General features: G+C 42.6%; 1 protein-coding gene across 1 annotated transcript in view; it reads left to right on the forward strand.

Annotated features, from left to right (window-relative positions):
• The window catches only part of Pxb (pxb), a 354,537-nt gene that overhangs the window by 335,531 nt on the left and 5,514 nt on the right, over positions 1-13,492 (forward strand). Inside the window, 2 exon segments of the mRNA XM_070310439.1 lie at positions 1,631-1,862; positions 13,197-13,308. Of these exon segments, the coding sequence (XP_070166540.1) occupies positions 1,631-1,862; positions 13,197-13,308 (344 nt within the window).

Here is a 13,492-nt window from a genome sequence, read left to right on the forward strand (position 1 = left end):
CGCGAGCCGCGATTAGCGAACACAGTCGAGGAGACGATTGTAAACCGTGATGGACAGGTCAGAGTTGCGCGTGTCTCGCTCCTTCGTATTCTTTATACTCGATGCGAATTGATGCTGGACATATTTTATTTAAAATAGAATATATAGAACGTATATATATGAGATATATGAAGAGAAAATGTGTCATCTTTCATTTGATTTTAGTGCTTAAATCTTTGTTTGTAAATTATTGTATCGGAAAGAAAGTGTTTGTAACGCAGAAATATTGAATTACGATAAATTTCAAGAAATTAAATCCGCCTTGACAACTTTTATCTCTTGGCAGCTCTTTATCTTGAATTATGAAATTCTTATTGTTAGAGCGCATGATAAACTACATATATATCTGCTTCTCCATTTTTAAATATTGAATCGATTTTTATAGATGAATAATAAATTGGTTAAAACTAAGGTTAAAAAAAGGAACGTCAGTTATTTGATAATAAATCATTTATTCAATATTTTTTAGCATAAATTTATATTTTTCTTTATTATTAATAATAAGTAAAATAAGAAAATAAGGAAATCTTAAAACAGATTTGTTTTCTTCGACTATTCTCTTTTCACAAAATAAATAATTTTTCTACACTGGTAAGAGGTGCAATAATTTATAACATAATTTAACGATCTTAAATGTGTCTATCCAATATTAAGATCAGTGAAATTCAAAATTAAATCATCCGCGTTCTGCGCAAGATGCAATGTTAATTCGAAGTGAGAGGATAGGCCAATTTATGTACATATTACATATGTATATTTGTACAATCGCGTAGATATTAGACCAAGTAGTAATCACGACCGCGTTATTATGCGCCCGTCGAGCATATGTTAATTGGGGATGATGAATGCGGCGAAGAGCCACCGCTGTACCGTGTGTCTTAGAATCATCGAGAGAGAGAGAATACTTCTTGTTTCCTAGTATCAAATATAGCGATGACTAAATTTCTGTTGGAATATGGGATTCATTTAAAATAAAATAAACGAGATGTTATTATCTATGAATATTTCTGAATACACCTATAAAGTCGAGAAGAATTTTTTACGGTAAATAATACTAATTGATTTATTAATTGTATGTAACTTGATAATCGTCGACAGCTCGATATTTTCGTTGATAAAAAAAAAATCAATTTTGCAATGATCAAAGTACGACGGTTCGTGGAATACATTATGTATACGTAAAACGGCGCTGATAGAGAAACGGCAGTGCCCAATTCATTAAAGTTTACACCGGGGAAAGCTCTCGAATGCGCCCACAGCAAAGCACCCGCCTGTACAAACAATCGCAACGAGCTCCCAACTAATCTGGTGTGTCGACGGGGACGACTGGTCGGCGGGGACGGGGAAATGAGAGGGAGAGAGTAGGAGATGAGAGCAAAGTAGAATATAAACATCCTACGCTCGTTCAACTTGAGGAATTCGCTATGAGCTTTCCGAGATGTTGTTTTGAATGAAACCGGACGCGATATGTAGAATCGTCACGACTAACCGAATGTGCACGCTAATCTCGTAATTCGTCATACACGCAATCACAGTATTTTGATATGGCCTGTCGTGTCTAAAAATATCACCACTTTGTTATCTGTTACAGGCACAAGCGGAAAGTGCAAAACCTGCTGCCGTGCAAGAGCGCAGCAGGCGCGGCGGCTGTCGCCGGACGGGGCCGCGTGCTGTCGGATGGCCAAGCGCATTCGGGCCCCGGCGGCGGCGGCGGTGGCGGCGGCGGCGCCGTTCTCTACGAGGATCTACCGGATCACGCGGTGTCGCACTCGCAGCTGCACAACCACCTGCCGGGGGGCCACGGCCAGGCGCCGACGATCGAGGTACGAAATCACGAGGGCCAACCGCGGGCCTCCCCGCCATCACGCGAACCACCGCTGCTACCTGCACGCAGGGAAACGAGACCGCCGCAGCCGCATCATCTCGACTATCTCGACTACCGCGATCCCAGGTCGATACTTCGCGTCCAGGACAAGCCGTCGCGGGCGGTCCTGGGCGGCTACCGGACGCCGCGCGCCCTTCTGGCCAAGTCGCAGGGGGTTCCCCTGTCGATCGCCGCTACCGCTCGATCGTCAGCCAGCACCCGATTAACCCCGGGTGGCGCCAACAGTCCGCTCTTGCTGCGAAACGAGAACAATCTCTTGCGAGACAGCCACCTGCTACTGACCACGCAGAACGCCTTGATCACGAGCCAGCGGCCGCCCTCGCCTCCCGTACCATCCGCGCCCACGGCGATCCGTCGCGACGAATTTCCGTCGTGTCGGGATCTCGACGTCGGCCTGGCCGGCGACGGCTATCAGGCCGACGTGCGGGTTCCCGCGAGACCCCGCGATTCCGGTATCCCCATCACTCCCACTCATCGACCCGGACCGCGCGCCTCCCCCGTTCGGACACCGTCGAATTCTATCGGGTCATCGGCGCCGACGAAGCTCGCGATCCGAGAAGCGATTCGCAGACGGCCCTCGGTAGACTCCGACGGCTACTCTTATATAGATTTCAAAGATTCTGATTCGGAGACCGCGAACCCCCCTGGCAAACGACCGTTACGATCGACGACCGCGAGATCGAGCTCGGTCGATTCAGACGGCTACTCGTACATCATCGATTACAACAACGGCAGGAGGGCGCCCGGCGCCGCCAGGAGGCTCGTCGCCGATGGCACCGAGGAGGAGGTCTGTCCGCTCTGCACCATGCAGCAGATACACCATCTCCTCAGCCAACCGGAGCAGGATGTCTACCTGCGCGTTCAGGACACGTGACACGTGCCGTCCTGGCCGTCGGCCGACAGTCTCGTCGCGGCGTAGAGATATACCCTCGGATCCCCCGTGGCACACGCGTTCCCTTCCCGAGACGATAGCTTCAACATATCTCGCGGGTATCGCGTCAAGGTCGACCGAGCTACATCCGATTACCGAGCTATCTTCTTGTGCCGTCGATGTGACGCAACGTGACACCACGCGATGCAATGCGACGTGACGTGACGCGACGTAGAAAAGGGACGTCGCAGCTGTGTCCCGTCTAAGACCATCGTCGTAAGGTTATCTGGCGCCCTTCGGCTTTCGGCGAGCGGACGGAGACGGAACACGAGGTATTCCACATTGACATTGACACTAAAAGGCTGTGTGTACGCTTCGCGATTCGATTTCTGTTTTCTCTGCAAGAGTACTGTGGCCGATTCCTCTCATTCAATATTCAATTTATAATTCACATAAGAGCTTCAATTTGATATTTGTAGTGTCCCCATTGTAATAATATGGAGTAGCTTTGAAAAATTGCGATAAGCCAAATTAATCAGTGTTCGCGAATTAAGAGATACTTATATACAATTTTTCTTTTTTTCTTTTTAAATTGTATAAAAAAAAAACATTAGAAATGAAACACTAGAATATATGAATAAAAGTGCAAACAATTTATGTTTCTCGAACGCTGACTAATTTAGTGATTTATTAAAGATTTACCGTCTATATACTTGATTAAAAATTATGTCGGGAAAATTCTAGACAATTCAGATCACACGATGCTTTTGCACTTTGGAAAGACTGTAGTTAGTTTTTTTCACGTTTCTAGAAGAAATGTAGTTAGAGAGAAGGCAACTTTATACACGCACTATGCTTAAACAAACAAACAAACAAACAAAAAATCAATTTACTATTTAATAAACTATATATAAAGATAAGATAATAGATAAAAAAAAAGCATCTTGTAATCCGAATGCCAGAAAAAAAATGCAGAAATATTCGAAGACAATCGCGATAAAGTTATTCGAATGCTTATTTCTGCAAGAAAAAAAAAAAATTACCTTACTTTACAAATAACAATAGAAATAAGCAGCCGCCATTGCACCTAATCTCTCGCAGAGTAAATAACCGCGTATGAAATTTTCTCGAATCCTTTGTTCGCGTATCCGATGTTATACGCGGAATGAAAAAAGTTGATTTACGTCCTTTATTTGTCAATTAAACGTTCGAGGTTCGCCGCCGCCGCCGCCGTCGACGCAGAAGGCGCCAGGGCGGGCTAGTCAGTATTTATTTTGTTACTTCGGAGCCGTGTCCGTGCAATCTCCACAACTTAACAAATCGAAAGAGTGCATGACGTGCGAAATTAAGATAAAGAGGGGAAACGTGACGCGGAAGGAAGTTAGGGAAATAGAGAGAGCGCGCGCGGGGCCTTATTCGTCGGTTGTGCGGGCACGGCGACCGGGCGCACTCTATGGTTGTAAATAGATTAGAGGATTAGACACGTGAATTTTGTAAATAGCACCCGTACAAAGAAACGCGATCGATAGGATCTAATACATATATAGGTATATACGGAAAGAGGCAGAGAGAAAGATGGAAGGAGACACGTATACTCGCGTAAGCCGGGAGGAAAGATGAGTCTGATTTTCCAATTTGTAAATTATCTAAACTGTCATCACATTATAATTGTGCGATTGTGGACACCACTATCATCGTCGTCGTCTTTATTACTATTATTACGATTATCTTTACTCTATTATTATTATTATTATTATTATTATTATTATTATCATTATCATTATTAGTATTATTAACGTTATTTATTACCGTTAGTACGCCTCGCCGAACGGTCGGCACGGTATCCTGTGAATATAAGGTCGCGAATTCGACGAGGCGAAGGGCGAAATGACGGTCCTGTGTATATCTTGAGTTAATGGAAGAAAGAGGAAGATGGGAGAGAGAGAGAGAGAGAGAGAGAAAGAGAGGAGAGGTTTGAGAGAAATAAAATTACTTTGCTGAAAAATTTGACGAGGAGTGGTTATTGACCCGGTCCACAATCCCTATCCCGTCCCTCGCATCCCCCGTTCACGATCGCGCGCGCGCGATCCAGATACAAGATTGCGCGGATTACTCTAAGCGAGTGTCGCCGGAAAAAGAGTACCGGGAGCGCTTGTACCAAGGGGATAAGGGAAACGCCGAGTACCAAAAATCGTCTCCCGATACAATGACAATAACACGTGGACACGGAATAACCACTTCTGTGTTCAAACTTTTCCTGACAGAGAAACGCCGTTATCGCTCGCTCGCTGATTGGCACCGATCGATTGATTCTCTGCGTTAATCGAATAATTCTCGTTAACGAATCACGGGGGATCATCTTTGCTCTAGAATTTTTTATTTACAGAGAGAGAGAGAGAAACAAATTTTATGGATCGCGCAGAGTTCCGTCAACCAGAGTCGGTACGACCAGCGAGTTCTTTATCGGTGATGAATTCTCGCAAACACAAATGGCAAGAGATGAGAAAGAAAGTAGGCCGCGGAGGTTCGCGGAGGAAGAAAAGAGGGTATAAAAAGGGCGGCTTCTCTCTGACGGAAAGCAGGGAGAAGTAGGGGATAAGAGATTGACGCCTCGCCATTGTGCCGCGTCACCTTTGCTCCCCAGGAGCGATTGCCATCTCTCCCGCGAGGACAAATAGATCTCTAATTTCGCAAATGGAGCTGAGCAAATATCCAGCGGCGCGAAGATCCTCTACCTCTTCCTCCTTCTCTTCTTCTTCTTCTTCTTCTTCTTCTGTTTTCTCTCCGTGGCCGTGTAATTTAATTGCCGAAGGGTGGGAAGGGGATACGCGCCTCCCGTTTTCTTTTCGTCCTGGACGGAGCCAGCGGTGACTGTTACTACTTACAAATCTCGATAGTGTCCACGTGTCGGCGATTTCGACTCGGCGAATTGTTGATTCATCAACGAACGAACAAGAGACATAAATATTTGAGCGGCGCGAGAGAAAAGCGACTTACAATCTTCGGAAAAGACGATGAACAAAAGAAGCGCGAATATATAAGCTCGTGTTCCGATTTTAATTCTCGACGTGAAAAAGATTCGAGAAAGGGCTCCGCACTCCAATCCGCGTTTCTACGTCATTCACGATTCCTTCGGTGTCGAAAGGGCTTCGAAATGTTTCGCCTTGTACGTCATCGCCGAGATAAAACGAAACTATCAGATAGAATCGAGAGAATAGTCGATTCCGAATAATTTCGTCTCTCTCTCTCTCTCTCTCTCTCTCTCTCTCTCTCTCTCTCTCTCTCTTTGATTTCTGATGCGAGATAAATTTTACTTTGATTCTTAACTGGTAGAGCAGAACTCATTATACTGAAATCATAAGTCTGGAAATTTAAAAAATCGAGAAACGTATGTTCGCATTTTGCGTATAAGAAAATCTGCGGAAAGTGCACACTATGTATATTCTTTAAGATATGCATTTTATCGTGGGAATAAGAATAGAAGAAAAGTAAAAAAAAAAAAAATGCTTTCTCTCGCTGAATAATGGTACGATGAATTTTCTTTAGAAATCTTGAAAATCGAATGAGACGGCCGCTTTTCAACCAAGGATCGATATCTGACTTTATTCTACGACGCGCGTGTAAGGATATTCGACGAAATTAATGAAATTAAAACTTTTATTTTTAAAGTTTCTCGGCTAATGTAATTGATCGATCTCAGCAATCACGAATCAATTAGATTGCATTTTTATATTTGGCACTCTCATTTTTATTCACCATAAGAGCTTTTCTCAGCTACGATCTTTTTCTGCTACGAGTGACGAGCTACTACACGTGACAGCTTGTCGATTCGCGAACACGGAGTCGAATCAAGCTTAAATATTTGAATGTCAGCGAATCAAAAGAATTTGATAGACCAGAAAATCCCGATAATAATGTGTCGCCGATGTACCGACCATCCTTCGCCTCGCGTTTCCTCAAAAGAGAGGTCCCTTTTCTCTAATAACGCTTGCCGCTGACGTCTTCACGGCCAGCGAGCGCACAAAAACGAGGTCAAGTAAAAATCAAATATTTGAATATCATTAAAACGTCCATGAAAATTACACATGTGCAACGTCGTCAATTTTTGAAACGCACGTTTGTTCTTTAAATGATTCAACATCAAACATATATCTAGTTATTTCTGCATAGAATACGATTTAAATATTTCAATATTTGTAACATTAATTTTACAATCTTATAAAGCTGCTTAAATTCTTTATCTAATTTTGAAATACGTAAATTCGTTACATCTCACTTTTTATAATTTCTCATAGTTCTAATCTTTTTTTCCAATTGTAAGCAAGGAGAGAAAAGACGAAAGAAGTGTTTTTTTAAACATGTTAAATTTGAGCTGCAATTAATTTAGTTCGAAATAAATTTATCCCGGATTAATTCTCTTCGATATAATGTCCAATATCCGCCGATCGGAAAATTCATTAGAAAATTAGATAAAACGATAACGAATAATTCATGTTTCTCGCGCAAAATCTAAATATAATAACGCGGGGCAACCGGGTTACCGAAGTTACACGGTTGATAAGGAAATTTCACAGCCGATGTACGGATCGATTCGATTACGAAAATATATTACGGGGTTAGAATCGTGACGGCGAGGGGTGGGACTTTATTCGATGTCGCGACCAAACCGATAATTATTTCGTCCGCGGGCTCTTTTTACCGTTATCGACCTCGTCATAAATCTCGCCGCTCCTCACCGGATAAACCGGTAGACGGTCAATTCGCCAGCGGAAGTTTATCGATCTAACATCCACCTGTTGTGTCGGCTCGATTATGCGCCGTATCGGTGCCGTATCGTTAACTCGAGACGGGGTGTACTACTGCAAAGCAGTAGCGACATAACGATGGGGAGGATGGGTGGAGAGAGGGGAAGGGGAGAAGAAGGTAGTCGGCCACCCTGGGTTTAGAACCTAATGCAATTGGTGCGGTAACTAACAATTAGCGGGTTACAGTAACGCGATACAGTCACGACATGTCGGCGTATATGTCGCGCGCGAGGCACACGTGCACGCGCGCTCGCATACACGCGAAACTCGATATTATCCGGTGTATGTAGGATATCTGTATGTAGGATACTTAAATTTAGAGATACGCGAGGTAACGCGCCATGAAAGATTGGATACTAGAAAGATATGAGTTTATTCATTCAGACGTTGTAGAGAAGAATAAAACTGTAACGCGCGCGCCGTCTCTCTATCTCTTTCTCAATGTTTTATTTAACGGAAATCATAAATGTGTAAAATTACCGTTTGCTGATTGAAAATGCCATAAATTGTCACGCAGTGTAAATCAATCTGTCGCTTTTAAAATACGGCTATTTACCAAATATACTCAAACTTGTTACTCACGAGAGATTCGAATCGGTGAATTTTTTGATGGAAAAATTAATTCAGAAAAATCCTCGATTTTTTTTTATTTATGTCGCAAACTTCTGTAGTTAGTTGAAAGGATGAGACGACCTCTGCCACTATGACTCCCTTTCTCTTCTCTTCTTTTCCTCTCACGTCAGCCAAGTCGCTTTAAAGTATGCACTGTCGCCGACGTCCAAGAGAAGATCTAAGTTTAGCGAGATGCTCGCCGCCGCCTGCGGGGCATTAAAACGATCAACTTTTCAAAGGCCCTCGCGAGCACCAGCCCGGTCATTATAGAGGACATTATATATAACGGACGTAGAATTTTAATACCAATGGAGAAAGGAAGAAAGCAGAGGAAGAAGAAGGAAAAGTCGGTCGCGTTTTTTTACCCGTTTCGCCTGTCGGGTATTGTAAAAATCATTAGGATAATCAAGTCCGAGTGAAACCGGCCAAATATCGAACTTCTCAACCGGAAGATTGAAAATTCTCAGAACGTGTGGAATTTTGCCAAATCGCGTAACTTGCCTAAAAATGTGCTAGCGCGTTTACGAGGGTAGAATCGACGCCTGCCTCCTGTCCTCGATAGACGCAAAATTATTTTACCACCCCTCCCCTTCTCCTCTTCCTCTCTATCATCAGTATTTTAAAGTAAAATCAGAGAATATAAAAAGAGATGGGACATTTAAAAAGATGTATATTATAATGGCGAGAAATAGATAATGAAAAAAATTTGTCCGTTAAAAGTTAAAGAAAGGTCTCAGCTGCGTATGATTAAATGCGATGATATATCTTACGATAATTCCTACCTCGTTTATTTAGTCTGTCAATCAACGTGAAATGAATCTCGTTATTCGCCTACAGGAGAAGTCCCCTCCTACCTGATTTCGCACCGTTAAGATGAGCTATGAACGGAAGTTCGATTCGAAGAACCTAGTTTCGCCTTCTATCTCGTTCTATCTCGTGCTCGCGCTAATGGTACCTAAACTCAATTCCGAAAGGTCCGAAGGTTGGACACGCGACTCGGCGAACTCGTAATTCAACTTTCATGAGTCGCCCGACTCCATTTCTCGTGAACGATATAGGGCCTCCTATATAGGTAGGAGGGACGTTTGAGTCAAAATTATCTTGTCACTGGTACAAGTTAAAAAAGAGAATTGTACCTCGATTTTATGCGAAGAAAATATTTCGAAAGGTTTAATCAAGATTTTTCAAACGTATTTTCCATACTGAAGATAAAAGGCTCGATATCATAAAACGCTTTTAGCTGTTCAATATCAAATCAAAATTCATTCAAAATGATTTCACAATAAAAATTATTCATCCGACCTTTCTCTTTCCTCGAAGTATTTAAATTTTATATTCAAATTTTTTTCTTTCTTTCTCTTCTTCTCTGTTGATACACATATTATACATTGATCAAATATATATATATATAATAATATTATATTCTATCACATTTACAACTCTGGTTCGTTGGAGGTCTTCCATTTAATATCACAATATTTATCTTCGCAAACAAATATCGGAAAATTCATGGTAACGACAAAGCGTTTCCTCGGGATCGGATAGCCGCGTTTAGAGCGTTAAATACAATATATGGGATTAGTAGGTACAAGGACCAAATAAACTAAACACTCGAAAAATTCCCACATACCACGATGAAGACTTCCGCAGACTAAACACGGTAATAAACCCCTGCGCTCTTTCAAGATCGCCGGTACTCGCTAGCGTCGAATCCGGGGGAAACGAGGGGGATCGTTTTTTTTCCGGTGAACGATAGTACCGCTTCGGGCAGTTGAATGGGGGATGCGAGAAATGCGGTCGGTTTCCTTTGCAGTAGCCGCCTCTACTCCCTTTCTCCTTTCCCCGCACGAACCCAACGAACGGGTAACTCGATTCCGGCAATTTGTACACTCGCGAGTCTTACGAGCACTCGATTGCATCCGTAGATAGTAGACTGGATTGCCGAGAGTTATATAGGCCGATTGAAAATCGCGTGTCCCGTAAAATGGAGAATCGAAAAATTTCAAGGATTAAATAAAATAATTGAAATTATTTTACACACGCTAACTATAAAATATCATATTTCAATGCTTACACAATTACATAATACGCGCGCGCGTATAAACGAATATTTTGGAGAACCCCTTTGACATATTTAATGATTATATATTATATTTTTGAAAACTTTAATGTACAATATAATTACTTTCACTATTTTATAGGATGCATAAAAATTTGAATCTGCAAGGGATGAAGAAATCGAAGATATTTTAATAGAAATTTCTCCATTTCCCATAGTCCCACGATTTTTGCGATATAATATTGTTGCTAACTGTTGATAGCGCGCGGGAAATAATATCTAAATTCATGATCACGCGATATCAATAGGAAATCTGTTTCGCGCCGTGTAATTATTTCTGCGCACAATGAAACGCAATCGATTGGCCTCGTAAACCGCAATTCTACAGGATACATTTCTTCCAATTTCAAATTATAAAATCGACATTCGACCTTTCGACCCACGCTTCCATCGTGCATTTAGCACAAAATGAGAGAGAGAGAGAGAGATGCTTTGCCGTATTAGTCGTATCTTTGCGGCGATTACGCGACAAATCTCGAGAATACGGAAAATAGACACAGGATATATATATATAACTGATACATCCGACGATCGAATCCATTTATTCATCCGTCCGAGAAGAGCAGGAAGCGACTTAATTCGGGAGATATAATTTTAGATAGGGACACGTATAGCGCATCGCGCGCGACGTGGACCCGATACTCCCACACGCTCTATCAGTGATTATTTCAACCCCCGCACGAGGTCCGGGGCACGTCGAATTTATGTCATACGATCATCTTGTTTTACGCGAGATTATATTACGATTCGCGCGAGGCAAAAAAGTTCCCCGCGAAGGGAAAAAATGTTTTAAATTAACATTAGCAATCGGTCACGTGTGGGTAGAAAAGTTTCCGGTGAATAAAAAAAAAAAAAAAAAGATATCACAGGATTATATCGGGAAAATTGTACGTTACGTATATATGACTCTCGGACGTGTCAATAGAAGGACATTTAAACACGAACGTTTGATCTCTTAAGACTCCGTACAATCACTATTTGACATTTGACATTGATTCTTCCTCTGTAAACCATACAATTTTTCCAATTTTCCACATTATTTATCTTCGTAACTAAAAATATTTCGAGTAATAAAATAAAACAAAATCCATTTTTTGACATTCGAGAGATGTACTCGATGTCGATCGTACGAGAAATTAAGCTCTCCGAAATTAGAATGGAATTTCAATCGCCGTGTGTGTGAATGATATCCCGGCGGGATCATAGAACGTTATGGATCCCCGACGAGTGAGATTGATAGAGCGAGATAGACTGGGGGATCGAAGCGCGCCATTTGCGTCCGTTAACACGATATTCCGGTCGAATCCGGCCGAAGAGCGAAGCCCGTGGCAAATTCGCCTCGCAAACCATCGAGAGACGGCCGGTAACGGAGACAGGAAACCACTTGCGACGACGACACACGACAGCTGTTGCGAGGGCGAGGGCTCTATCCCGAGGTGAAGAGGGATTAAACCATCCGCGTCCGTAATTATGTCGTGTATCGGTTATACGCGTTTCCCTCTGCCGTTAATCGAGCGTTTCGATTGACTCTCGTATTCCGCGACAAGAAGAGACAAATCTCTTTCCAATCTCTTTAATCCTTTTAACGCGCGCGTGTTCCTTTAATAAAATAAATACCTAACGCATCTCGACAAAAAGAAAAATGCAAATAACTCGATCTGGACGATCTCAACGGATACAGACAGTATCTTCTTCGCGTGACATTTAAAATTCCAGCGAGTGATTGACTTGCGAAAATTATTCATCCAACTTGACAATAAAGAGTGCCAACGGAAACAAGACTAATCATCGGGAATCTTGCGGTGAGATTGTTTCTTATTATTCTGCCATGATGTATAAACTCCCTGCCAATTTAGGGATTAACTTTCGACACCCTCGCTTCAATCGACCGAGTCAGCGTTTCCGGGATTGAAATCCCTGAGATAGGAAAGGATGAGAGTTCGACATCCTTCATCGGGAAGGGGAAGGAGAAGGAGAGGCGGGAACGGTAGGAACGAGTTAATCGTCGGTCGGAAAACATAAAACGTGTTAAGGTTCTCTGACCTTCTGACAATGAGTTTCTTCTCACCCATAGACATAATACAATATATCTAGATCGAGTGTTGAGGAGTGGGTGGGAGTCGTGGTAGAAAAGGACACGTAGCATGAAAGAAAGAGAGTGCTATGCTGTGTGCGAGCGAGAGAGAACGCGAGGGGGGCACGAAACAGAGTATGTCCTTTTCTACGTGCATCTTTACCCCCCACATCTTAAATAAAGGCGAACGCTCGGGTCTAGATATATCATGTCTATGTTCTCACCATCTCCATCCCCCTTTCCCGGTTTCCCTTCACCCCCCCCCCCCCACGGCGATCTCTCTACCCCGCATCCCTTACCTTTATTCGCTAATTGTTTTCCAGCGCTGTCGTAAACAAGTCGCCGTTCCTAAAGAGACTCGTAAAACAACGCGAAACTCGAGCCCGTTTGTAACGAGCTGACCTATTTTTAGGTCACAACTCGCGACTAATTACCCTTCAACCTCGCAAAACGAAGAATATGATGGCGGTCTTAATCCTCACAAACGGCGCATAATTTATAATATCACAGTAGAATTGAGATTTTATCGAACGTAAAATTAATCGCGCTATATATCCTCTCAAATTTTCAATAACTCACGGTTAAAAAAGCTATCGGTGTCTGATCGATCATTTTTTAATATTTGCGTCTTCCATGCTATTATGTGTAAGTATAATATAAATAATTGCAAATACCCCATCCGTCATTTAACAATGCGATATATTTTATAAAAAAAGATACATTTCTTTCCTTTTCGCGTGGCGCGTGTTATATTCCCCTTTTTTTAACTAACATTTTTCTTATCACGGTAGATGTTGGATGTCAAGGAGGGCGGGAGAGGGGTGTTCGTCTGCAGCAGCCCCGGTCCTGATCCTTACACATCGCAGGAACTCTATAATCCTGTCTACGAGGAGCTCAGCAACGGTAAGTGCCGATAATCGATGTTTACTTTGGACGGCTTCGCTCGAGCGTCTCCTTTTACGTGCCGCGGTCTTTTTACCGAGAACATCGCACTGGAGAATCCTGAGAACAACAATACGGCGATAGAGAGAAAAAGAAGAGTTAAAATATTTCATTAAAAGATTTAATTTTCTCGGAACAAAAAGTC

The sequence above is a fragment of the Polyergus mexicanus genome, unplaced genomic scaffold (assembly GCF_030449975.1).
Source record: "Polyergus mexicanus isolate NDT 795.1 unplaced genomic scaffold, iyPolMexi1.0 SCAF_18, whole genome shotgun sequence".
NCBI lineage: Eukaryota > Metazoa > Arthropoda > Insecta > Hymenoptera > Formicidae > Polyergus > Polyergus mexicanus.